Genomic DNA, 26846 nt, shown 5'->3' with positions numbered 1-26846 from the left:
CTAACTTTCTGTTCTCTTGCCATTTATAAATGCTACTCACTGGTCAGTGGGTAATGAAACTGCCATGAGGTCATTATTGGCCATAGACGTGGCTTTCTGTTCTCTTGCCCTTACAGATGGTGCTCTCTGGGAAATGGTCGATGACTTGCATTCAAGTGACCACTTTCCTATCTGCTTTCCACCTCTGAGACAGAGCTGTCTCCAAAAGGAAGCCACCATAGTGGAAGCTTAGCAGAGAAAACTGGAACAGCGAATTAGCTGTGTTTGAACATCCAGATACTATCCAGAACAGGGTGGATCACCTCACTGTGCTACTGACGCATCTGTCCCAAAGTCCTCAGGCCGTCATCAGAGGCGACAGATCAGGTGGTGGAACAGTGAGTGTCACTCATGGCCTTGCAGCAGTTCAAATGTGAACTATTGGCTGTGAACCTTGCAGGCTTTTAGGTTGTGAGAGAAAAGGCACCAATGACAGTAAAAGAGAGCAAGAAGAGGTCTTGGCAAGTGTTTCTAGACTTGATAAATTGTCACACTTGCTGTTCAAAGGTTTGGGAAGCCATGAGGAGGATATCTGGCTAAGGTGGGGCAGTGCCTATAATTACTCTACAGAGGCAGGGTTGTCTCCAGTCTATGCCTGGGGGCATCACTGTGCAAGCGATAGCAGAGTACTTCAGTTCAGTCACTGCCACTTAAAATGTGGATCCACTTTTCCACCGTCATCGGGCATTAATCTGGATGGGTGGTTGGAATTTCCACTCCACCAACACCAAGGATTACAATTGCCCCTTTTCTGTGTGGGAACTTGAGTATGCATTGTCTTGGGTCGAGACAGCACCAGGTAAGGATTGAATCCCGTATAGCATGGCACAGTGCCTCAAACAGGATGCAAAGGAAATCCTCCTATCCTTTTTTAATTTGATTTGGTTATCTGGGGCTTTCCCAGTTCATGGAAGGAGGCAGTTCAAGTGGCCCTTCTGAAACCAGGGAAGGGCCACACATTGCCTAGTAGATATTGTAGCCTGGCCCTCACTAGCTGTGTGGGAAAGATGCTAGGAAGTGTGGTCAAAGACTGTCTGAGTTTGGTCCTAGAATTGTCGAGCATACTGGGTAGTTTAACTCTCAACAACCTCTCCCTGCTGAAGGCAGAAATACAACAATTTTTCCTATACAGATGGCAACTCTTTGGTACCTTCTTTGATCTCAAAAGGGTCTATGACACTGCTTGGAAGCATCACATCCTGGACAGCTTGACAAATGGGACTTCCAAGGATGACTACCAGTATTGATGCTGTCTTTCCTTTCTAGTTGATTTTTTAATCAGGGTGGTCATGATGTTTTCAGGCAATTTGAGCAAGAGAATGGCATCCTCAGTTATCTGTTTTAAGTGTAACTCTGTTTGCTGTTGCCATAAATGGTATTACATCCATGGTTAAGACTCATGTTCGATTTTCATTGTTTGTGGATGATATTTTCATATTTCACTCCTTCTCCAACTTCTCAGTGACCACTCGTCAGCTGCAACTAACGAAGTGATGGTTGGAAGAGGTTGATAGCATATGTTTCAAATTTTCCTCAGACAAATGTGTTTGTGTTAATTTTAACAATTCTCATCACCCTCTTTCCCTGCCTATTCTTAAAACGAGGGACAGTCTTCTGAATTTTAAAAGTTCCATGAGTTAAAGATATTAAGGCCAAAGCCATAATAGCATTGAATATTTTAAAATGCCTCATCCACAGGTCATGGGGAACAGACAGCATGTGTCTGCTCCATTTTTAAAAGGCATTTGTGTGATACCGCCGTGACTTGGATGCATGGTTTATGGCTCAGCTAAGTCATCTTATCTTAAGATTATTGATGCTGTTCTCCATAAGGGGATTCAGCTGTTAAAAAGAGTATACAGGACAAGTTCAATCCCCAGCCTTTGTCCTGAGGCAAATGAACCACCACTTGTTATCCGATGGCAAATCTTCATGGTGCATCATGTGTACAACATACTCTCCACCCTGTGACCCCTGGCACTCTGAAGCATTGCCCAGCATCCAATGGAATGACTATTGCAAAACAGGCCAAAAGCAATGAAGCCATTTGGGATTCATGTGTGGCAGGTCTTAATAGCTCTTAACGTGGACCGTATCTCTGTGCTTCATCGAAGCTGGAGTTGTTTGCCACCCTGGTCAATAAGGAGACCCAGAATTATTTTAGACTTACCAGTGTACAAAAAGAATTTTCCTCCAGCTATGTTTTCAGATTGCTGTTCTACATAATTTTATTTGAGCATTGAAACTTTGTGATTGTTTATGCTGATGGGTCTAAACAGGATAATTCGATTGGCTGCATTGTGTTATTTCCACAAAGTGTTCTCAATATTGACTTATCTTATATATTAACAATGTATAACACTGAATTACACTGATTGACCAGAACATTATGACTACTGGCCTACTGTCAATAACAAACATTTCCCGGTGGCAGCAGCCTCACCTGGTGAGGAATGACTGCGACTCGGACACATGCATGATGCACATAGTGTCAGTGGGCATGCTGTCCATGTGTAGAATGGGGAAAGCATGCACTCTATCAGAATTTGACAATGGGCAGATTGTGATGGCCCGGAGACTCGACACGAGCATTTCAGCAACTGCACAATTGGTCAGGTGTTCGAGGAATACTGTGGTGAGTGACTTCAACACTTGGTGAAACCACGTCCAGACATCATGAGATAGGGTGACCTCCTGTCATTATAGATTTCAGACATTGTAGGCTGGACAGACTGGTAAAACAGGACAGGTGATGAATTGTGGTGGAACTAACATCAGACTTCAATGTTAGGCAGAGTACAAGTGTGTCTGAACACACAGTGCACCAAACATTTCTAATGATGGACCTCTGCAGCCAATGACCCCTGCATGTGCCAATGTTAACACCATGACATTGGCAACTTCAACTGAGATGGGCACATGACCATCAGTATTGGACATTGACGCAGTGCCAGAGCGTTGCACGGTCTAATGAACCCTGATATCTTTTTCATGATGGAAAGGCGCTAATCCGTTGTCTTCCAGGGGAACAACTCCTTGACATCCGTACTGCGGGTTGGAGACGTGCTGGTGGCAGCTCCTTTATGCTCTTGGGAACATTCATGTGGGCATACTTGGACCCAGTGGAACTCATGCAAGGTATCTTGACGACCAAGGAATATTGTACACTGGTTGCAGACCATTTACACACCTTCATGACGATCATGTTTCCCGATGGCAGTGGCATTTTTGACTAAGATAATGTGCCATCTCACCCCCCCCCCCCCGCCCTCCCCCCCCCCTCGACTCGTGAGATCCAAACCCAATTGAACAAATCTGGGATGTGATTGAACGTGATGTCAGAGCTCATCGCCCTCCTCCCTGAAATTTTGGGAATTAGGTGACTTGTGTGTGCAGATGCTGAGCCAACCCCTTCCAGCGATGTACTGAGGCCTTATTGGTTCCATGACATTATGTGCCAGAGGTGAACATAACAGCTATTAGGTTGGTGGTCTTAATGTTCTGGGATCATCAGGGCACTACAGCAGATATGATGTCTTTCTGCTATCAAATTCCTCATCTGTACCGACTTCCTAAGTGCCCTCTACACTAGCTTTCAAGTATCTTCAGCTAATTCACAACACCCCCTTTTCCACTTACAGAGGTAGGACACGGAGGTGTCATTTTGCTGTTAGCAGAAGACATGTGTGTTCAGGGTAATGAAGCAGAAGAAGATGCAGCTAAGAAAGCCTGCTTGGAAAATACGATTTCTAAAGTGTGAGGCAGAGGGCCATGCGTGTGTGGGAGCTGGAGTGGTTAGGTTTGAGGAACAACAAGCTGGGGCTAGTGAAACCAGCGACATAGCCATGGCATTCTTCCTTGTGGCTGCTGCAGTGGGAGAAAGTACACCACATTTTAACAAATGTTTTTTATATCAAACCTCGAGGGCTTCAGCCAATACCAGGTGACCTGCTGCCTATTTTAGGAGACAATGAATCAAATGTGGGCCATGATCTGAAATTCTGTGCGATGTCTAGTATTCTCAGTGATATCTTAGATACTGGGTGGGGCAAATAAAAATGGACCAGAGAACAGAGTTCCAGGATACAAAGAAACACGGCAGAGGAAAGAAAATACAGAAGTGACCTGATCATAACAGATGTTGAAGGTGACCCACATTCATCTCGTGGCACTTTTGGGCCCGTCAGCAAGTTGCTGAGGATGGGTTGAAGCTGCACTGTTGTAATTGCTGCAGTCTCATCTGAAATGTTCTGCTGCAGTTCTTGAATGCTATGAGGATAGTTGCTATACACATTAGATCTGAGGGCTCCCCACAAAGTAATCACGCACTGAGAGATCAGGTGACCTGGGTGGCCAGCTAGGGTCATGACAAGACTGACCTCTACTAACAACTCTGTCAGCCATGAAGATTGTGTAAATGTGATCCAAAGTTTGGCCGGCTGTATGGGCAATTGCTCCATCCTGTTAGAAGAACCATAGGCCTTTTCCTCCTCATCAGTGCTACCAAAAATGGTTTCAAAATGAATTTTGGCAGTATAATGTGCCAAAGTCAGTGACTGATGAAAGAAGATGGGACCAATAATGTAGTGTGCAGACACTGCACACCAAACCCCCAACCTCCTGATCATCCAATGGTGTTTTGTGGAAGTTATGCCGTTTCCCTGCTGCCTAGAAGCTGTGATTCTGTGAGTTGAAATTGCCATTCAGGTGAAACCAGGCATTATCAGACATAAAGAACAGATCCATGTCCAACCATTTGTTGTTATCCCAGAGAATAGCCGCTTACAAAACTGGAGGCACTGGTTTTAATGCGTGACCAACAGACACTCACTAGGGATGCACGTGCTCATCCAAGTGGAGTATTCATCCGCATCATCGACGTGATATGCCAGTCTCTTGCAACAGGCATTGGGATGATTTGGCGGGACTCTGAAGCATTTTCTGGTGAGCTGCAGCCACATTTTTCTTGCATGGACATATTTTGAAATGAAACTTCCTGGCAGATTAAAACTGTGTGCCGGGCCGAGACTCGAACTTGGGACCTTTGCATTTCGCAGGCAAGTGCTCTACCGACTGAGCTACCCAAGCACGACTCACGCCCCGTCCTCACAGCTTTACTTCTGCCAGTGCTAATTCTGCAGGTTCACAGGAGAGCTTCTGTAAAGTTTGGAAGGTAGGAGACGAGGTAGTCTGCCAGGAAGTTTCATATCAGCGCACACTCTGCTGCAGAGTGAAAATCTCATTCTGATATTTTGAAATTTTTTTTTTTTTTTTTTTACTTGTTCAAAACAGAAATTGTTTGATGCCATTTTTGGATGAAGTGTTGCATAACACTCTTTGCTGGCACTTTGACACCATTAAACTTCTCAGCGAACAACTGACCTCATCATTTCTACGACTTTGTTGTCACATAACCTTCCACAATGAACAACTGCTGCTCCACTGCGAGTACCATTGTCCCCTTTTCACTGCTCCCTCACACTGATACAGCCCACAGTACACTCTGAACCGGAGTGGATCATGTGGCAAGTGTACATGTGGTGTGCACATCTTGGGGTGTGGTTATATGCATACATTCATGTCCAATCGTATCCACTCATCTGAGCCACTTTTGTTTGCCCCACCCATTTTTTATTTTCCAAATGCTGAACCAGGGACAGTTCCCTGTTATACTATTTTAGATGTCGTGTAGTTACAGTCTTCGTATTCCTGCCTTCACATCACATACACTTTCTGCCTTCTTCCGAGCCATCAGCCACCCTTCCCCAACCCTCCCTCCTGCCACCCACCTCTTTTCTTCCCTCACCCTCTCCACAATACAGCCCCAGACTACCTTCTTAACTGCAGTCCCAGCATTGTGTATTCAGCCATCACAGTGTAGCTGTGGAGGCATGGGAGCTAGAGAACTTTTATTTATTTATTTATTTATTTTGCATGTCAACAATGTAACACTTGTATTATTCAGTGATGTGTTACCTTGACTCCCAAATTATATATATATTCTGCCAGAACGTTCTGTACCATATTGACTTTGTTTTGTTGGAGTTACATATTTATATATTTATTTACATTTTGTGTAGGACAGTGGGAAGTCCATGTGCAATTTACTCGAAAACTTTCAGATGTTTATGAGTGCTTTTATGAGACACAAGCATAAAGCTGTGTGATAGGAAATACCTACTCTGTAGAAGAAAGGAGAGGGTCTTGTTCTGACTGATAGTTAATTCTTTTGCTATTACTTTTTTTTACAGTGTTACAGTCAAATGTTGTGAAAAAATACCTTCATTGGGCAGACTATTTAATTTGCATCTTATTTTTGTAATCGATGAAACTTTTAAGTTTTGTGAATTTATTTATGTATTTATTTATTTTTTTGTATTGAAATGTGTGTTATTTCAGTTTTGAAAGCTACTAAAATACTATTATGCATATATTTTATGAAGTTCTTTTTTTTTTTAATTTGCAGGTCCCATTGCATCTATTTTTTGGCTTGATAAAGAACTGGGGAGTGACATTTTTCTAGATGGTAAGAACATTTATTTGCTTAAACATTTACCAAAATGCTGCAGACTTGTGTCATTTTACCTGTTGTAAATATGAGTCCTTTTATTACCATCATTTCAGGAATTGTTACAGTTATGGACAGCACTCATGGATTGGAGGTAAGGACAGCATGTTTCTGTTAACATACATCACTTCTGAAGCCTTTTTAATCTTGTAGTGCAGTAATATTACTTGTGCGTGGAGCTGCCCAATTAAGTTTTGTCAGGTTGTCACTCTCTTGACGAAGCATCCTTTTGGCTATCTTCTTAATACATCCGTTATTACAGGCCTTGAATCAAGTGGAACCTACTTTTGTAAGAAATTAATGTAGGGAATGCTGTTTGTTGTGGTTTAGTGGGAATGAATGAAGTTTTATTAATATGATGATTATTTTTTATTTTTATTTTTTATTTTATTATTATTATTTTTTTTTTAATTTTTTTTTTTTTTAATTTTTAGCTGTGCACAGAAGCCATAATATGGTTTTGGAAATGCTTGGTTTTGAAATACATGTTGGATATTGCCTTAGCTACATTTTATTTCTCATGTATTATGAGAAGGAGAGTTGCTACTCACTGTATAGTGGAGATGCTGAGTTGCAGATAGCCACAACAAAAAGATTTTCACACCAAAGCTTTCGGCCAGTGGTCTTTGTCAATAGTAGACACACATATGCACACACACATACTCTCACACAAATGCAACTCTCACACACCACTGCAGTCTCAGGCAACAGAAACCAAACTGCAGTGTGGTTTCAGTTGCCTGAGACTGCAGTTGGGTGCATATGTGTGTCTATTGTTGACAAAGGTCATTGGCTGAAAGCCTTAAGTGTGAAAACATTTTTGTTGTGCATATCTGCGACTCAGCATATCCACTCTATGGTGAGTAGCAATTTTCCTTCTCATAATACTGTTACATTCCATCCTTGATTTTCCATTGTTTATTATTTATATCTCATTTAGCTGGACAATTTTTGGGCTTGGCCCTTTGCAATACAGCTATATAATTGGCACATGTTTTACGTATTTATTATGAACCATCATCCATGGGCAAAGTCCGAAAGCTGTCCAGCTGAATAAGGAGTCAAATTATATAAACATATTATACAGGTTGGATAAGAATTATAGTATTTCGTATAGCCTCCACTGACTACAAAGCAGTCCTGCATTTGTTCATAGTGATAGTTGTTAAGATGATAGTTGGTATGTTGATTTCCTCATTATTTTAACCTGTTGTCACACTGGGTCAAGATATGTTGAGGTAATAAATGTAGGTGAGATGGTATCTCACAGCATCCCAAACAATGACAATAAATACAGGTCTAGCGGTTGGTCTGGCAAGCAGACTTGATGGCAACTCAGAGAACACGGCAATTAAAGTAATCAGTATTTGCATCAGTTGAAGAGCTTTGTTGTTTCATGAATATTGACAGAATGTGCAAGATGAAGTCCTGAATATACCCTGCACAGGTCATTTTTCGTTCAACAAACATCAAAGGTGTACTTTCATGACCCAAGTGAGGTGGTGCAATAGTTAAGACAGGACTTATATTTGAATCGAGTGGACATCAGATACCAATCCAACAATTCAGGTACAGGTTTTCTGTGGTTTCCACGTTAGTCAAATTTGATGACTGCTGTGATGGTTCCTTGGAGAAGGAGAGAGCTGATTTGTGTTTATATTTGTTTCTCACACAAACTTCTTTTCTCTCTCTCATTATTTATGGGATGTTATAGCATAATCTTCCATTCATTTGTACGTTTACTTTACACTATGGCTCCTCTCAGTATGTTTCCTTGAGTAGGTCCTCTGTGTCTTTGCCCAATGCCCTCTGGTAAATGCTGCTCTCCTGGCCAGCACAACAGTTCCTAACGACCATTACTGGTAGCGATACAGACTCTGCTCTCATTGCTAAGCAAAACTTTGTGGAAGTCATATATGTAATCATATCTTTGGCTACATTCAAAGCAAATTTCAAGGTTGATCAGCATCTTCACACTCAACCTGTTCTTCATAAAATGTTTCATTATGATTGTAGATTACATTTTGAGTGTAACACTGATTGTAATTTGTACTGTGCTGTCTGTGTGATCAGCACTGGCTGGTTGTCTGATGGGGCAGTTTAGGAGGAAACCTGTATGCTGCTGCCAAGTGGGGCAGGGTAATGAGTATATACATTTTTCTTGGACCAATTCAAAGCTGGCACATACAACATGTTGGGCAATTCTTTGGAAGGACATCAAGTTTCTCAAAGATCAGTGACTGAAATTCAAATTATTGCAGTAATTGTGCTCATTGGCACAGCCAAGACATACCTGGCAGTGTCTCATCCCAGTAAGGCATCCTTGCATCACATCTTTAGTACTTTTCATTTATTATCTATCAGCACATGTATCTCTGCAACAGTAAATGTAATAGCTGTGCATGTGAAAACATTTAAAGTAGGGGGAAATGATACATTGTATAGAATTTAAAATAAAAAGAACAGAAACATTAATTATATGAATTTTTAACAGAAGGGTCTTATAAGTTTAACCCGTGTATCTGATCTGTGGCATTGTAGCTCCCAAGTGAAATGTCCTGTTGTAATACAGTTTTTTAACTGAAATCTGATTAAATCAGTATGGTTCTTGGCTATGTTCCATGAAAGTCAGATCAGCTGTTTAAATTTCATCAGCTAAATGAAGTAAAAATGTTTTCTGCTGGTGCACTTGTTTGTACTAAGTTGCATGCACTAAGTTTGTACATAATTATGGAAAAATATGGTAAATAGGTAACACTATTCTTTAACAGTGTCAGGCTAATTTTGTATTTACTTAACAGTCCCCGATGCGAGGACACTTAAATTTGAAATGGTACTACACTACTGGCCATTAAAATTGCACACCATGAAGATGATGTGCTTCAGACGCGAAATTTAACTGACAGGAAGAAGATGCTGTGATATGAAAATGATTAGCTTTTCAGAGCATTCACACAAAGTTGGCACTGGTGGCGACACCTACAACGTGCTGACATGAGGAAAGTTTCCAACCGATTTCTCATACACAAACAGCAGTTGACCGGCGTTGCCTGGTGAAACGTTGTTGTGATGCCTCGTGTGAGGAGGAGAAAACATACCATCACGTTTCTGACTTTGATAGAGGTCGGATTGTAGCCTATCGCGATTGCGGTTTATCATATCGCAACATTGCTGCTCGCGTTGGTCGAGATCCAATGACTGTTAGCAGATTATGGAATCAGTGGGTTCAGGAGGGTAAAACGGAACACCATGCTGGATCCCAACAGCCTCGTAGCACTAGCAGTCGAGTTGACAGCCATCTTATCCACATGGCTGTAACGGATCGTGCAGTCACATCTCAATCCCTGAGTCAACAGATGGTGACAACAACCATCTGGAGACAACAACCATCTGCACGAACAGTTCGACGACATTTGCAGGAGCATGGACTATCAGCTCGGAGACCATGGCTGCTGTTACCCTTGATGCTGCATCACAGACAGGAGCACCTGCGATGGAGTACTCAACGATGAACCTGTGTGCACAAATGGCAAAACGTCATTTTTTCAGATGAATCCAGGTTCTGTTTACAGCATCATGATGGTTGCATCCATGTTTGGTGACATCGCGGTGAACGCACATTGGAAGCGTGCATTCTTCATCGCCATACTGGCGTATCACCCAGCTGGATGGTATGAGGTGCCATTGGTTACACGTTTAGGTCACCTTTTGTTCGCATTGATGGCACTTTGAACAGTGGACGTTACATTTCAGATGTGTTACGACCCATGGCTCTACCCTTCATTCGATCCCTGCGAAACCCTAAATTTCAGCAGGATAATGCATGACCGCATGTTGCAGGTCCTGTATGGACCTATCTAGATACAGAAAATGTTCAACTGCTGCCCTGGCCAGCACATTCTCCATATCTCTCACAAATTGGTAACGTCTGGTCAATGGTGGGCGAGCAACTGGCTCATCACAATATGCCAGTCACTACTCTTGCTGAATTGTGGTATCATGTTGAAGCTGCATAGGCAGCTGTACCTGTACACACCATCCAAACTCTGTTTGACTCAATGCCCAGGTGTATCAAGGCCGTTATTACAGCCAGAGGTGGTTGATCTGGGTACTGATTTCTCAGGATCTATGCAACCAAATTGCGTGAAAATGTAATGACATGTCAGTTCTACTATAATATATTTGTCCAATGAATACCCATTTATCATCTGCATTTGTTCTTGGTGTAGCAATTTTAATGGCCAGTAGTGTACTTCTATTAAACTTAAAGGGGCAGTACATATTATTTGCACCTGTTTTGTGATTTTTTTTTTGTCATAATCTCAAACATGCATTGCATTCCATTACTCTTTATACATTTAATGACTCACTTAAAGAATTATCTTTATTTTGATGAAACTTGATGTTTGGCTGCATCATTCTCCAAATGGCTGTTTCGACTTTCTTACGCTCTGAGAATGTAATGTTTAAATTGAAAGATATTCAGTATCACATTTTGACGTCCTGTTTTTAATGGAAATACAAGAAGAGTCTGTTTTCCACAATAACTTGAATCTTTGCTAGTCTATGATATCAATCTGAAAATGGTTTCATTATATTTTTACCTACAATTTAAATGGTTTCATTATAGTTGTACCTACAGTTTATTTCTATTGTAGTGATTAAGATCGTGTACATGAGAGGACCAATAATGGAAGCTATATTTATTTACAAATATGGAAACAGAATAAATCTGTAGATCTGTCTCTCATGTCAGTACTACCTGTAGGTTAAAGCACCCAAGGTCCCGGTGGGTTCACATATACTGTAATAACTTTCATAGACATGGATTAGCAGATTGTGACCATCCACATCAACTATGAAACCCCTCTTCCAGTTAAAAAATTGAGTTTGTTTTGCATTCTGTTAACAAGGGATTTGAGGAAAAAGTTACATCTTTTTTGTTATATTTTGATTTGGTATCAAGTTGTTGTCCACTTACAACAGGAAGTGCTGCAGGTTGTTTGTTTCTATTTATTTATTTTAAGGAAAGTGTTTTGCTAGTTCTTGGCCAGAAACTGTTCATATGTTTTTCAAGTGCTCTTGTTCTGTTCTATAGGTTTGTCAATTTCTAGTTATGGATATGGATCGTCATTTCAATGTTAAACTACATTTCATTGTCCCAGGTGTGTCTGAGGTAGGTTTTTGGTTATGAGATGGATTGTTTTCTAACTTATAATTTGGAGATTGTCAGTAGCGATGTCACACTTCATGTCACTATCCTAAGACTGGCATGTCGGTATCTGGGTTAGTCAGATCATATGTTGTGCAGTGCATTTCACTTCACTGGATTTTTCCTCTTTTCCGCTTATCACTTATTTCATTGTTGTTCAGGGATGTCTTTTGGGCTGAGAAAGTTACAAAATTGGGAGTTTAAGGGTACTTGAAGTGGATAATGTTGAATTCATGAAGTGGCTTGCAGACTAAGTCTTTCATTAAACCGTCACTGAACCCTCCTTTGTATGGTCCCTTAGTGGTGTAAAAAATTAAGCTTGTAAGTCAATGCAGTCAAAAGAAGCAGCCATTTATGTTACATATGTTGATAGTTGCAAATTCATACATCAAAACCTATACTGTACCTCCCATTGACCAAAAATCTTGAAATTTGGCAAGAAGCAAGCTCTATTCGGTCCATGTTTTCCTGTTATGGGCGTGATTTTTTTCAAGTATTTGGTGTGTGTCGGTGGATTCACATGTGGTGTTATTTTATATGGTGTGGTGAAGTTTACCTGGGAGTCTTAGATTTCAATGGTCAGAAGCTACTTTGCTTTCATATTGGGCTTTTGATGGTGCCTATAGGCAGGTGCCATGCTATAGCAGGGCCTTACAAATGTTCTGTATGTGTGTAGTACTGATTTTGGGTTTGCACTGCCAAATCTCAAGTGAGTCATATTTACTAGGTTTATTCTTTGCTTTGCCTTGCTGATGATCACATCTTTGTGATGTTTCCAGGACAAGGTGTGGTCGAGAACTGGTCCTAGATATTTCATACTTTGTAGTGGCTCCACACTTTCCTGTCACAGTGTTACAGAAAGGTTGTTTATTTTGAGCCTTGTGCTCATGTAACATTTCAGTGGCTAACATTAGCAGTTGTCTTTTTGCAGGATTTGGTTTAATACACCACTTCTTCATCTGTTGCTCCAAGCTGGGAACGTACGTCACTGCTAAGTTTCTTGCATCTTCTACCTATGGTGCCATGGATCAGTAGGCAGTGTCATCTCTGTAAAGGGTAAAAAATTCATTCCACCTGCTGAGGCATGGGGTGTCTGCTTTGTATTGTGAACTGATTTTGATTCAGCTTAAGATTTTTATTTTCTGTGACCTATAAATAATTATAATACATTATCCTGAAATTTTCCTTGTGCTGTAATATAGATGATCGAGGCAGTCTGTAGATAATCTGTCAGTTTCCCCTTAACAAAGTTTGAAACAGTATTGGAGACTATTAACCTGACAAAAATAAGTGATTGGTTGTAGGACACATCCTGAGGCATCAAGGGATTTGTGAGGTATAAGGGTACGATACATACAGGGAGTTCAGCAGCTGTTTCACATCCCATGCTATCTGGATCCATCCTTCCAGCTCCAGCTTTTCTAAACTACATAGATGGGAGTAATCCTTCCAATACATCCTTCACTCATGTAATCATCCACATCATGTTGGTTGCATACCCAGACTGTGCTCCTCCCACCCATACCTCATGCACTCCTGTCCTGCACACCTGCTGCCTTCCTCCAAACTGCCAGCTACCAGCCTCCAATTCCTCCTCCTTCTTCCTACCTCTTTCCCTCTTTATTCACCCCACCTGGTACAACTCCCACCTCATTCCATAACTGCAACCCGGCATTGTGTGTGTGTGTGTGTGTGTGTGTGTGTGTGTGTGTGTGTGTGTGTGTGTGTGTTTTTTTCAACTTTCAAGACCATACTTACTTCACCCATTTATACGATAAAGTCTGTCTGTTGGTAGATACATTGTTGCTATAGGATTTGATGTAACATACATCTGACAATAAACAGTACCTGATGCTGTGAAATACATGTTGCCATTTTTGTACCTCGTTACATCTTTCCCTGAGGTCACTTACAACATAAATTTTCTGTCTCATTATACTTCCTAGAGGCCACTAACGTCAAGAGATTGAGTTTTTGTTGTGTTGACCTAAACCAAGGAACACATTGTAGAAAGTGTGCAGAGAGCTGGAAGAAAATGTTTTTATATTTGCCACATCATGCTTTATGTTTGTACCTAAAGCCTGTAGATCTAAAAAGAACAACATGAAGAAGAAGAAACCTCTAAATTCCTCTTATTGAATGCAGGTGTCATTTAGATGAATTCACAACTTCTCTTGCACTCACTTACTGTAACCATCATTTTCCTTAAAGCACTAAAATTCTGTAATATTGAGCAAGTGGTGCACAGACTTCTGTCATAAAAATGGAAAATGAGCTCAGATTAAACATTTCCAATTGTAATGGAAGTAACTGACTGCTAGGTAAACATAGTTTCCAAGTCACTCTTAACTGTTCTTACTTATTTTAACTGCAGATCTTTAAACTAGATTATCTTTCGAGGCAAATGGTTTCTTTCACTGAAGTAGAATAAATTTTAAAAAGAAAATAATTTCTTTGTTATGTCAAATACTTAAATTTCTCAACAATGATTTCAGACACCATAAGTGTATCCCGGCCTACTGATAACTTTTTGTTTCTACCTTCTAGGTACCAGGTGGGAGCTTTATTGCAAATTTTGTTATGGACAATAACTAAAATGTCACAATACTTTTCTTAAAATAGGACCCACAGCCACTGTAAATATTCTAAATTATAAAATTCTGCTTCACTCTCTGTCATTGGTGGGATTAAAATATCCTTTTATTTTGTACGCATTACGAAGAAATTTTGGCAGTGTATTAATTTTCGTGTGATTGTGTAGTATAACATGTCAAAAGATTATTTCTGATAGGTGTAGAAACACCAATATGAGAAATGGTAAAGCTGCTAGAGATTATACACAAAACATTCGGGAGCATGATTATTTCTGGTATTGAGCTCCTGCATGTAACAAAGATTGTGATGTTCAGCACCTGTGCACCTGTAGTGCTTGTGTAACATACAATAGAAAGGCTCGCCTTTACAAACTATGTAGCAATGTCCACATTACTCCAGTTTTGCCGTTGTGTGACTTGATGAGTACTTCAACTATAACACGAGTCTGTTCATTTGATGTTATGTGTTGTACTAATACAATCACTTAGAAGTAGATACATATCCAAAACAATGCAGCAGTCAATGTAAAATAAATTGGTATTTTAATCCAACCGAGGATAACCCACGTGCCAGAAGGTTTTCGTTCATAAAATGACACATGTACTTTTTTCACAAATGAGACAGTGCTTATATTCTCTGTTTTCAGTTATCTATTTTTGCTTGACAGATTTCCTGTGTACTACCACTTGCTTCATACTGCCTTGATGTCCATTGTGTTGCCTTCAGACAAAAACCCCTCTTCTATTACTTTGTTGCTGTAATACATTAACACCTTCATCTCATCAAGTCTAATCTCATTCGCTTGCTCAGTGGGTAGTTTCCTGCCTCTAGTGGGCTGCATCTTCATTTTGCCAGTACAGTCTTGTCATTACTCATTACCATAATTAATTTAAATTGTGCCCCTCTTTCATTGGCTATACAATAATCTAATCATTTTCATCACTGTGCATCGTTGCGTTTGCTTGACAGACTATGTACTATGTATCACTGACTTATTTTATTCTCATCCTTTAGTTATATATTTCTGTCCTACCAAAGAGAAAACAGCAGTTCTGGAAGTTAGATAATCAGATAGTGTTTCTGGTTCATATCAGGTTTGGTATTGATTGTGAAGTATTTTATTTCTTGCGAATGCTTTTACTTCGGGTATTCAGCTTTGTGCATGGTATCACAGTTACTGTACTCAAATCATATTTGAAACCTACGGGGACTGTTCTCCTCTTGAACAAAATCATTTTCTTGCATGAGGGCAGTTCGTTTTTGTTAGTAGTTACTTAGATTTTCGACCTTTGGTATTATCAAGCAGCACAAAAACAAAAACAACAACAATGTATGTTTCCATTTGTCACCATGTCATAATTAGTAGCATAGCAGAATGGAATTTATCAATATATGACAGTCACTCATATTATCATGAAATGGTGGACTCCATTAGTAAAGTAAATAACTGATCAGCTGCTGGAAGTTTATTTATTCCACCTTGATCAATACAATGTTTAGATACTGCTATGAGTATCTTATTGGGAAGTACATGATGTTACCTAAAAAATTACGACAATACGGTGTTCACCCAAACTACCATATGGCGTGCCACATGTTGCGAGTTGATGTCGTAACGAAATGCTTGAACTATATTACCTCTATCTTTTTATCAACATCTACATATATATGCATACTCTGCAAATCACAGTTAAGTACCTGACAGAGAGGGTTCATTGAACTACCTTCACAATAATGCTCCATTATCTACTCTTTCTCTATTATCCACTCTCAAACAACATACGGCAAAAACAAACACATATATCTTTTTGTTTGAGCTCTGATTTCCTTTATTTTATTATGATTATCATTTCTCCATATGTAGGTCAGTGTCAATAAAATATTTTCACATCTGAAGGAGAAAGTTGCTGACTGAAATTTCATCGTAAGATCTCACTGCAATGAGATCTTCCTTTGTTTTAATTATGTCCACCCCAAATCCTGTATCATGTTCATGACTCTCTCCCCTTCTTTGAATTTTCTCGATGTAGTCCATTAATATTATCTGATAAGGATCCCACACCACACAACAGTACTCCAGAAGAGGATGGACAAGTGTATTGTAGGCAGTATCTTTAATAGTTCTGTTACATTTTCTAAGTGTTCTGCCAGTAAAACACGGTCTTTGGTTTGCCTTCTCCATAACATTTCCTGTGTGTTCTTTCCAATTTCAATTGTTTGTAATTGTAATTCCTAGGTATTTAGTTGAATTTACAGCCTTTACATTAGACTGATTCATCATGTACTCGAAGTTTAATGGATTCCTTTTAGCACTCATGTGGATGACCTCACACTTTTCATTATTTAGTGTTCATTACCAGTTTTCACACCATTAGGATCACTTTTCTAAATCATTTTGCAATTTGTTTTGATCTTCTGATGAGTTTACTAGACCATACATAACAGCATTATCTGCAAACAACCTAAGACGGCTACTCAGATTGTCTCCTAAATCGATTGTATAGATAAGGAACAGCAGAGGGTCTATGACACTACCTTGGGGAATGCCAGACATCACTTCTGTGTTACTCGAAGACTTTCTATCGGTTACTACAAACTGTCACCTCTTGGACAGGAAACCACAAATTCAGTCACAAAACTGAGACGATGTTCCACAGGCAAAGAATTTCACTACAAGTTGCTTGTGTGGTACAGTGTCAAAAGCCTTTTGGAAATCTAGAAATACAGAATCGATTTGAAATCCGTTGTCAGTAGCACTCAACAGTTTGTGTGTGTAAAGAGCTAGTTGTGTTTCACAAGAATGATGTTTTCTGAATTTGTGTTGAATGTGTGTCTATAGAGCGTTCTCTTTGAGGTAATTCATAATGTTTGAACACAATATATGTTCCAAAATCCTGCTGAATATCAATGTTACTGATATGGGCCTGTAATTTAGTGGATTACTCCTACTATATTGGTGTGATCTGTGTAGCTTTCCAGTCTCTGGGTACCACCTTATGGCACAAGTTGAGGAATCTGGAGCCTACATGGTCGCAGAACCATTTGAGGCTCTGATTCAGAACCTCCACTTGACTCTGTACCAAAGGTCTGCAACTGGTGTTGTTGACTATGATGGAAATTGTTGAGCCTGGCAGTCTTTACCACTTCTGTTAGCCTCTTGAAACCGGAGAGAGAATCTCTTCTCATCCAAAGTGATGCACATCATTGGTGCCGACATGAGCCACCACCTGCAGTTTGCTGCTCCATGTGCTCTTCATGCCATCTGGAAGGACCCTTTTCACGTCCGGAATGAACCCCACCCGGAATGCACATGGAGTGCACATTGGCTTTTTTCCCCTCCGTGGCAACCATGTCCCTATGGAGCCCCATAACGTGACTAACACTGGATCTCCCCACTACCAATAATGCCACCCTTTTTGACTGCCCGTATCTTGCAGGCTGAGAGGTTCCCTCTGAAATAGGACAAGTGACCACATCTGGCTGACATAGTGTTGTAACATACAAATAATAATCTCTGTTCCACCAGTAGAAGACAATGTAACAGTAATGCTAATTTCAGTACCTGTATTTAGAGCAGACAACTGCAACATATATGCGAGTTTGCCCTTTGTAACAGCTCACACATCATTTTACATTAAACTAGGTCAGCATATAGATTATTCTCCTCTCTTTATAACCTACCAGTGAGCTGAATGGCAAACACAGTTCTTGACTGATAGATATAATCATCTGAAACACACCTATTACTTTATTACTAGCAGTTTTATACATTTTTTAAAGTTTATACACATGTCAGATGACACAACTATGGCGATTACATTGTAATTTTTAGGGTTCCATCCCTCAGTTAATGAAAACAGAACCCTCATAGAACCGAGCGAGGTGGCGCAGTGGTTAGCACACTGGACTCGCATTCAGGAGGACGACGGTTCAATCTCGCGTCCGGCCATCCTGATTTAGGTTTTCCGTGATTTCCCTAAATCGCTCCAGGCAAATGCCGGGATGGTTCCTCTGAAAGGGCATGGCCGACTTCCTTCCCTAATCCGATGAGACCGATGACCTCGCTGTTTGGTCTCTTTCCCCAAAACCAACTAACCGACCAACCCTCATAGTATCACTTTGTTGTCTGTCTGTCTGTCAGGACCTTTTTTTCCTCAGGAACAATTCGAAGTATCAAGCTGAAATGTATGTCAAATACGAAGTTGTGTGATCCCTTAGTGGTTTAAAAAATTTAAACCTCTAAGTTAATGCAATAAAAATAATGGCAGTTTATGTCACCTATTTTGATACTCACAAACTCACTCATTGAAGCCTATAGTTGAGCTATCTATGTACATAATTAAGTTTGTATGGGACCCTCAGAGCATGACTCCTACTTGCACTTGTCCGATTTTTGGTAAATTGAATAGATTTAAAGCTGTCATGTCTATAGCTGACTGAGCATTATATGATGTGCAAACATTGTGCCTTTTTGGTGACACTACTTACCTGGAAAGTCAAGAGTTTGATATTAGTTCAGCTGTTGTTTTTGTTACTTTAGGATTTTACACAGTCAATGCTTCGATCCTCAGACTTTTGACTGTAAGTTTATTTAGTGAAACACAACTCACATGTGTAGATATATGTTGCAAATTTAATAAAGTAATTTATTTTTTCACATACCTGGTTTAGGTATTAAAGTATTTACACATGTGTTGTTTCATCCCTTAACAAACCTGGTTGAGAGTTTTCGCCTGCAATTGCTTAGATTTTTGCACTTTTCATTAATGCCTTTCAGACGATTGTGTTCTTCTTATTTATTGTTGTACAACAGTATAGACTGAATGTGAACTGTAGTAACATTTACAAAGTCAAGAAGTATAGCTGAAGATTGAAGCGTACATTGGTGAGCTATGAATAGCCAGAATGTACAAGCTGGTTTTAATGAAATACTAAAAACATGCATCCAATATGGACTGAGAAATGACCTTTGAAAGAGTCGTGATTAATATATTTGGTACATGTACAAACACTTAGGTGAAGATGTAACTTCACCACTTATTCATTAGTCCTGCACAGAAATTTCATTCTGCAGTGAAATGAACCTTTCTTGCAACTAAATTGAACCTTTGGCTTAATCCTGATCCACCATAGAATTATAAGCAATTATAAATGTTTGTTTAAGAAAGACCAACTGAAACACCACTGAACACACATTTGGAAGGCACAGGGTGAAATAAATGACCTTTATGATATGATGTTTATGTCTGCATCCAACATTCTCCTTATTTTCCAGCTCACTATTCTGTTAAAGTAAAACAGGGTGGTGGATAAGTGCATGCCATTGATAGTGAATACTACCTGTGTCACAATTGTGTTATAAAGAAAGTAATTGTATTGTTTGTGCATAATTTATTAAACACACATATTGTGCATCACAGTTTTAACAGCCAGTGGAATAATTCTCATAGTGTAGTCAACACAAAATAAGAACGCTGAGACAGTCAGTTGATGTTTCATTGCATGAAAACATTTGAGCACATTCTTGTATTTACATACTGCTTGAACACAAGCATAAACATTTCTGAATACAGATGATGCTACATCAGTATGACCAAGCACTTTGCAACTGCATTTTTTCAACTTCACAAACATTTTCTCATCCTGATTTCGATATCATGTAATGGATTGAGGCAAGTAGCATCAGCGAACTATCAGATCACTATCACCGTCTTTTTACATGAATAGCACAAGTCTTAAGGGCATTTCTACTATAAATAGTAAGACTTGTTTGCCATGTAATATTAAGATAATGCATCTGATAACCTTTACCACCGAGCAATGCATTTCAGATTATACCTGAAACAATAAAAGATGAATTGCACCTAATCAATAGCAAGCTGTTTAAATGAACCTTCCATACCAAAAAGTTCATTCGCTAGTCGTGTCTTCCCTGGTCGTCTTGATTCATCTGCCCTCTTCTTTTCTTCCTCAAGAATCCAGTCACGATAACTTTCAAGTTTTTTCTGCCAGGCCACTGTTTACAAACAGAAATGAAAACAACTTGTTAAAATTCATTAAATATTTGTTCCACCAGCAGATAGCACATGAAATAAAGAGTAAAATGAAACTGTATGTAATAATATTTCACTGTGTGGAATAGGCTGTAGTAAAGTTATTTCCCAGCTTTCTGATAAGTAGCAACAAACATATTGATTAATGATGTTTTAAATATTGTGATTTATCTGCATTTCACTATGATAATATTTCTGGTATACATTTGTTAATTATTATTGATATGTTCCAGTTTTCACTAAGTTCCCTTCCTCTGTAAAGACATACAATGTATTCTAAGTCTTAATGATTGAATATAAAAATGTAATGATTGACAACTCACAGTTAAGTTCACTCCTACTGCCTGCTGATCCTCCATATTCTTCTGGAAGAATGTCTGTAGAGAAAAATTTTGCCAGACCTTCGCTCCCTCCAGTGTGGACATAGACCTGAAAATGTGATAATGTTAACTGTCAAAGCAATGATGCCAATATTAACATACATGGAGACGTATAACACTGGTTACTTATTTGTGTGACACATCATGACAGATTAAAACTTTGTGCTGGACAGAGACTCGAACTAAGGAATTTTGCTTTTGCGAGCAAGTGCTCTACTGGCATAAGTAAAGCTGTAAGGACAGGTCATGAGTTGTACTTGGGTTGCTCAGTCATTAGAACATCTGCCTGCAAGGTTAAGGTCCTGAATTTGAGTCTCAGTCGAGCACAAAGTTTTAATCTGCCAGGAAGTTTCGTATCAGCACACACTCTGCTGCAGAGTGGAAACTTGATCCTACTCACTCATTTATGTGCTCATTATCATGTACTGATATTAGATAAAAATATTATGAAACCAAGTAACAGACTACAAGTATTTCAAGTCTCATACGTACCCTTTTTGCAAGTTTCTCTTTCATATAAGGCTTGAAAACTGCAAGTATTTTGTCTGCAAATGAAGGCGCATAGAGAAGATGAATTTGCTTAATACGGGTGGGAAGGGCATTCTGCAACAGAGACAAAAAGTAAATCTGTTTGATCTGTTAACCATAGAACAAAAAATGGTTCAAATGGCTCTGAGCACTATGGGACTTAACATCTGTGGTCACCAGTCCCCTAGAACTTAGAACTACTTAAACCTAACTAACCTAAGGACATCACACACATCCATGCCCGAGGCAGGATTCGAACCTGCGACCTTAGCAGTCACGCGGTTCCCGACTGAGCGCCTAGAACCGCTAGACCACTGCAGCCGGCTAACCATAGAACATAATACCAACATTTCCCTTGAAGTAATTAGTATAAAGAAATATATTTTGGCATCCATTTATAACTATAAGCTAACATTTATGAATTATGTTACTCTTTGTTGTTATGTTAATTGTTATTTGGGACTGTTGCTTCAAAAAAATGACTGTCAGATTATTCCCCTACAGTTTGCGTGTTGTTTTTGGTTAATTTTGCCATAAAGCAGTTTTTTAAAATTTAGCTGTTGTGTGATCTTCAGTGATTTGATGTCATTGTCAGAGATATGACACTGTTGTTGTAGATAAAATAGTAAACTGTCCACAAAAGAAAAGTTAAATAGCAACTAAGAGTGAAATATTTTCTGTTATGAGCTATAAAATTGCCATAAGATGGATGTATGTTTTCTCTGAAATTATCTACAATGAAGTGCCAAAAAAATGGGTATAGGCATGCATATTAAAATACAGAGATATGTAAATAGACAGAATATGGCACTGCAGTTGGCAACGCCTATATGAGAAACAAGTGTCTGGTGCAATTGTTAGGTCAGTTACTGCTGCTACAATGGCAGGTTATCAAGATTTACGTGAGTTTGTATGTGGTGTTATAGTCGGTGCACAAGCGATGGCACACAGCATCTCTGAGGTAGCGATTAAGTGGGGATTTTGCCATACAACCATTTCACGAGTGTACTGCGAATACCAGGAATCCTGTGAAACATCAAATCCTTGACATTGCTGCGGCCAGTAAAAGATCTTGCAAGAATGGGACCAACGACGACTGAAGAGAATCGTTCGACATGACAGAAGTGCAAATCTTCCGCAAATTGCTGCAGATTTAAGTACTGGGTCGCCAACAAGTGTCACGGTGTGAACCATTAATGAAACATCAGCAACATGGGTTTTCTGAGTCAAAGGCCCACTTGTGTACCCTTCATGACTGCACGACCCACAGCTTTATGCCTCACCTGGGCCCGTCAACGCTGACATTGGACTTTTGATGACTGGAAACATGTTGCCTGGTCAGACGAGTCTCATTTCAAATTGTATCGAGCGGATGGACATGTATGGGTATGGAGACAACCTCATGAATCCATGGACCCTGCATGTCAGCAGGGGTCTGTTAAAGCTGGTGGAGGTTCTGTACTGATTTGGGGCGTGTGCAGCTTGAATGATATGGGACCCCTGATATGTCTAGATACAACTCTGACAAGTGACATGTACATGAGCATCCTGTCTGATCACCTGCAAACATTCGTGTCCATTGTGGATTCCGACGGACCTGGGCAATTCCAGCAGGACAATGTGACACCCCAAATGTCCAGAATTGCTACAGAGGGGCTCCAGGAACACTCTTCTGAGTTTAAACACTTCCACTGGCCACCAAACTCCTTAGACATAAACATTATTGAGCATATCTGGGATGTCTTGCAACATGCTGTTCAGAAGAGATCTCCACTTGCTCATGCTCTTACAGATTTATGAACAGCTCTGTAGCTTTCATGGTATCAGTCCCCTCCAGCAGTACTGCACACATTAGTCAAATCCATGTGACATTGTGTTTTGTCACTTCTGCAAGCTCGTGGGTGCCCTGTACATGATATTAGGCAGGTGCACCAGTTTTTTTGGCTCTTCAGTGTATAACCTATTACATGACATACACAAGTATGTAATTGCAGAAGTAATTAAAATTGTAAATTATTCTGGGAACTACGTCCCTAACCTGCTTTTGTAAGTGTTTCAAATTACATTTCTGTTTCCTCACTGGATTTAGTGCAAAGAGTAAGAGGTACCGATATAAAAGTCCTGATCATTAGGTTTTGTGCTGATATCTTCAGTTAGTTTTTTTGATTTCCTACAATTTTCTCTGATGTACAATATTGTAATTTTTATTTTATTTATCTACCTGACTGTGTCCATCATTTTTTAACATTAAGTTTTGTGTCCCCTTGTTTCATTTTGGCATTGATGGATTTCATACACTTTCTCTTCCTTAAACACCATCCTTTGCACGCTTGTGTGTCTTGCATGATTTTGTGTAGTCACCAAAGCTCTCACTGAGCGCATGAGCTCCCTTTCAATTCTGGCTTATTTTCTGAACTCACCAATAACTAACTTTATTTCTCATCCTTTTGTACAAAGGTGTCCCATTAATCATAAGTGTCAGAAGGATATTGGCTATGGCTGTTAGTAATCACTTGATTGATTCATACTTTGAGGTCCATTCTGTGTACCTCCTGTGATGTTTTTATTTTGTTACATTGATACACATTGTGCAGTTATGTAAACTTAGCCTCAAATTTATCACCAGAATATTTTGGTTTTATGTAATTGTGTTGTTAGTGTTGAATTGAAAAATTTGAATAGTGAACTGTCATAAAATTCTTTGTTGTGGGTGGTGGCTTGTCAGTAGAAATTCTTTCATTTGGTAAGTTTTACAAGAAGTCTCCTCTTCCAATTTCACCTGCTAGAAGCAGTGAGGTGAATTAAGGAGTGGCAAGAGCAAACTAAGTGATCTGAAATACTTATGATTGGAACATCTACGCTTTTCACCAGATTTGACACACATTGATGTATGACCACAGCCAAACAATGTTGTGGCTGGGAACTATTTTGATTCCAGCAAAGAGATTATGGCAGCCATATAATTTGGAGACATTCAAAAACCACATGGGAAAAAATGTTGGCTGCAATGCATTAACCTAAAGGGTGACTGTATTGTTCACAAGCAGGTTTCCAACTTTTCACTTTGATTTTATTTGTAATTCGTACCTGGCCACAGACGAGGAGTTTCTTGGCGAGTGGCAGTGTAAACTTTACGAGATGCTGCAGCGTGAATCCACGTAGATCAAAGAGCAGCACTTCACCGAGGCAAGGCTCCTCCTGTAAGCGCACATCTACTACCAGGAACATGCGCTTCATGTAGTCCCGAGGACTGAAGACTGATGGGTCCGTGTCTGCCAAAGCTGACATGCTGACCCTGTAACCCTCTGGAGTATAGCCAGGAACTGGGAAATAGTACCTGCAACATATTTCCTAATCAGTCCTGTCTTTTGATGGCACTGCAGTCTCTGCTATAACTGTTTCTACATCACATTTCAATAGCTTATTTATAAAAGGGGTAACTCATATTTGATAAATCATTCAGGAGTAAGAAAAAAGGATTCCACAACCTTGTTTAACAATTTAAAGGCGAATTTCTTTCTGTTGTGTGAATGAGTACATTTGTTGGAATGTGTAAGGTTAATATTACCTAATTTTAAAAGTATTTGTAGCTGCTGTGGTGATTTTTATCACGTGGAGCTACCCCTTACAGCAATAGATGAGGAACCAAATGTATTTTAAGGCACTTATTTAAATAACATAAGTAAAAACTTATATTTAATGAATGACAGTATTTTGAGTGGAATAAATCTAGTGTAAAGTGTATGTGTGTGTCAGGAGTGTGCAAACACAGAAAAATTACCATACATAGTCTTGATATGAAGTACATTTAAATGATAACCAAATAACTTACAGTTCCTCAATGCTTTTGAACCAAAACCGTTGAATGTTTTAATATTATCCTTATAACTCTTAAGTGTTTACAAAACTGCCCTAAGTACATGCAAAAATGAATACAAAACATGTTACAAATGATTACTGGCCACATGTTCACAGAAGTACATTAAATTTTGTAGTCACTTTCCAGTCACTGTCATCCACTTCTGTTATAGGCTGCATCTCCAGCTCTTCTTCTAAACTTTATACTATCGATCTGTAATATCAGTATCATCTTTCTGCTTCTTGTTTATGGGAACTTTCCCATCGTGTGCTCCTGTTTGAGGAAGTTCAATATTCTAGGTGGCAAAATATATCCTGGCTTTCACATTGTAAAAGTATGGACATACAGCTTATAAGCTACTTCTCTTTCCTTTTTTGGTGTGTACTATGAAGTACAGAAGCTAATAGGGAGCAAATGATACTTTCTCCTGTTTTCTAGCGCCTTTTCCCATTGTTTCACTGAAGATAATGACATGTTTGTATAAAAGCATCCAACATATTATAAAATTTATCTGTTTCTCTTCATTTTGCTGCATGGACATTAAAGTGACCAAGGCAGCTAGATTCGGTGAAAAGTGGCATATACTGACCTGGAATGAGTACTTGGTCACACGTACGTAACTTCGTTTTCAAGACATTTAATAGTCGTGGTCGTATGGTACACGAGAGTGCTCTTCAGTGGGTAAACAGTGGTAGATTTTATCAAATTGGCCACTATCTGTTAAGAATAGTAGCATTATTATAAGCATTTGGCTACTTCATGCATTGTGAACAAGTGGAGTTCTCTTTTGGGGATGATGTACTCAGTGTAATGGTATAGAAAGGTGCACACTTCTGTAGGCCCTTTCTTACATTAGTCCTCATTATGTCAGTAAAACCTACCTTCGTGTGTTTTCAGGTTGTGTGTATCAAAAACTCATAGCATGCTAAAAATTATTTGGAACTTCAAATTCTGAGCTGCCTATCTTAATATTATAAGTGAAATAGTTAATCAAAGTTTTCATCAAAATCTCGCTATTAGGAAAATTGCAGATTTAAATTTGCTTTCTGCAAGCAGCAAGACAATGATGGCCTCTTTCCAATCAATGCATCTATGTCTCAAGAAACTGAAAATAACAAAACCTACATTTTCATTTTTGAGGGGGGTTGTCTCCTTTTAGTAATACGTGATTCATTTGCCTGTGCTGGTAGTTTGTTCAAAGTGCAGTTGTTGTAGTCATGTGTGTTGCTACCTTCAGAATTATTGGTAATTGTTATTTGGATACCTAATTTTGCTAGTAAGCATGCACGGAACTCACTAATTGATCCCACTAAGTAACTAATACTCATATTTTGGAAAAACAAGATATTCTTATGCCTACCACTGCGGTTGAATTTCGTGTGGCCCCTCCAAATGAATTGGGGCAAATTCACTAAGATTCCTTTGACAAGGAAATTATCAGTTTCTTCAGTGCATATGACCAACTGGGAAATAATTTCCTCTTTATAAATGGATTTTAATTCCATGAGTGTGCAACCATACCATACTTTTTACAGCTGTTGTAAATTCTGACCTGGCTATGTCAGCATGATTATGGCAGTTGACTGGTCACTTTTTAGAATATGGCGAACAG

The 26846-nt window shown here is 39.3% G+C and overlaps 1 protein-coding gene across 1 annotated transcript in view; it reads left to right on the top strand.

Annotated features, from left to right (window-relative positions):
- Positions 1 to 26846, top strand: part of LOC124615963 (COBW domain-containing protein 1-like) — a 524805-nt gene that overhangs the window by 67238 nt on the left and 430721 nt on the right. The window contains exons 4-5 of the mRNA XM_047144164.1: positions 6506 to 6565; positions 6664 to 6701. Coding sequence (XP_047000120.1) covers positions 6506 to 6565; positions 6664 to 6701 — 98 coding nt within the window. The remainder of the gene's footprint in view (positions 1 to 6505; positions 6566 to 6663; positions 6702 to 26846) is intronic.

Source organism: Schistocerca americana, chromosome 5 (genome assembly GCF_021461395.2).
Source record: "Schistocerca americana isolate TAMUIC-IGC-003095 chromosome 5, iqSchAmer2.1, whole genome shotgun sequence".
In the NCBI taxonomy this organism is placed as follows: domain Eukaryota; kingdom Metazoa; phylum Arthropoda; class Insecta; order Orthoptera; family Acrididae; genus Schistocerca; species Schistocerca americana.
The sequence above is the reverse complement of the archived record's forward strand: the minus strand, read 5'-3'. Positions and strand labels throughout refer to the sequence as shown.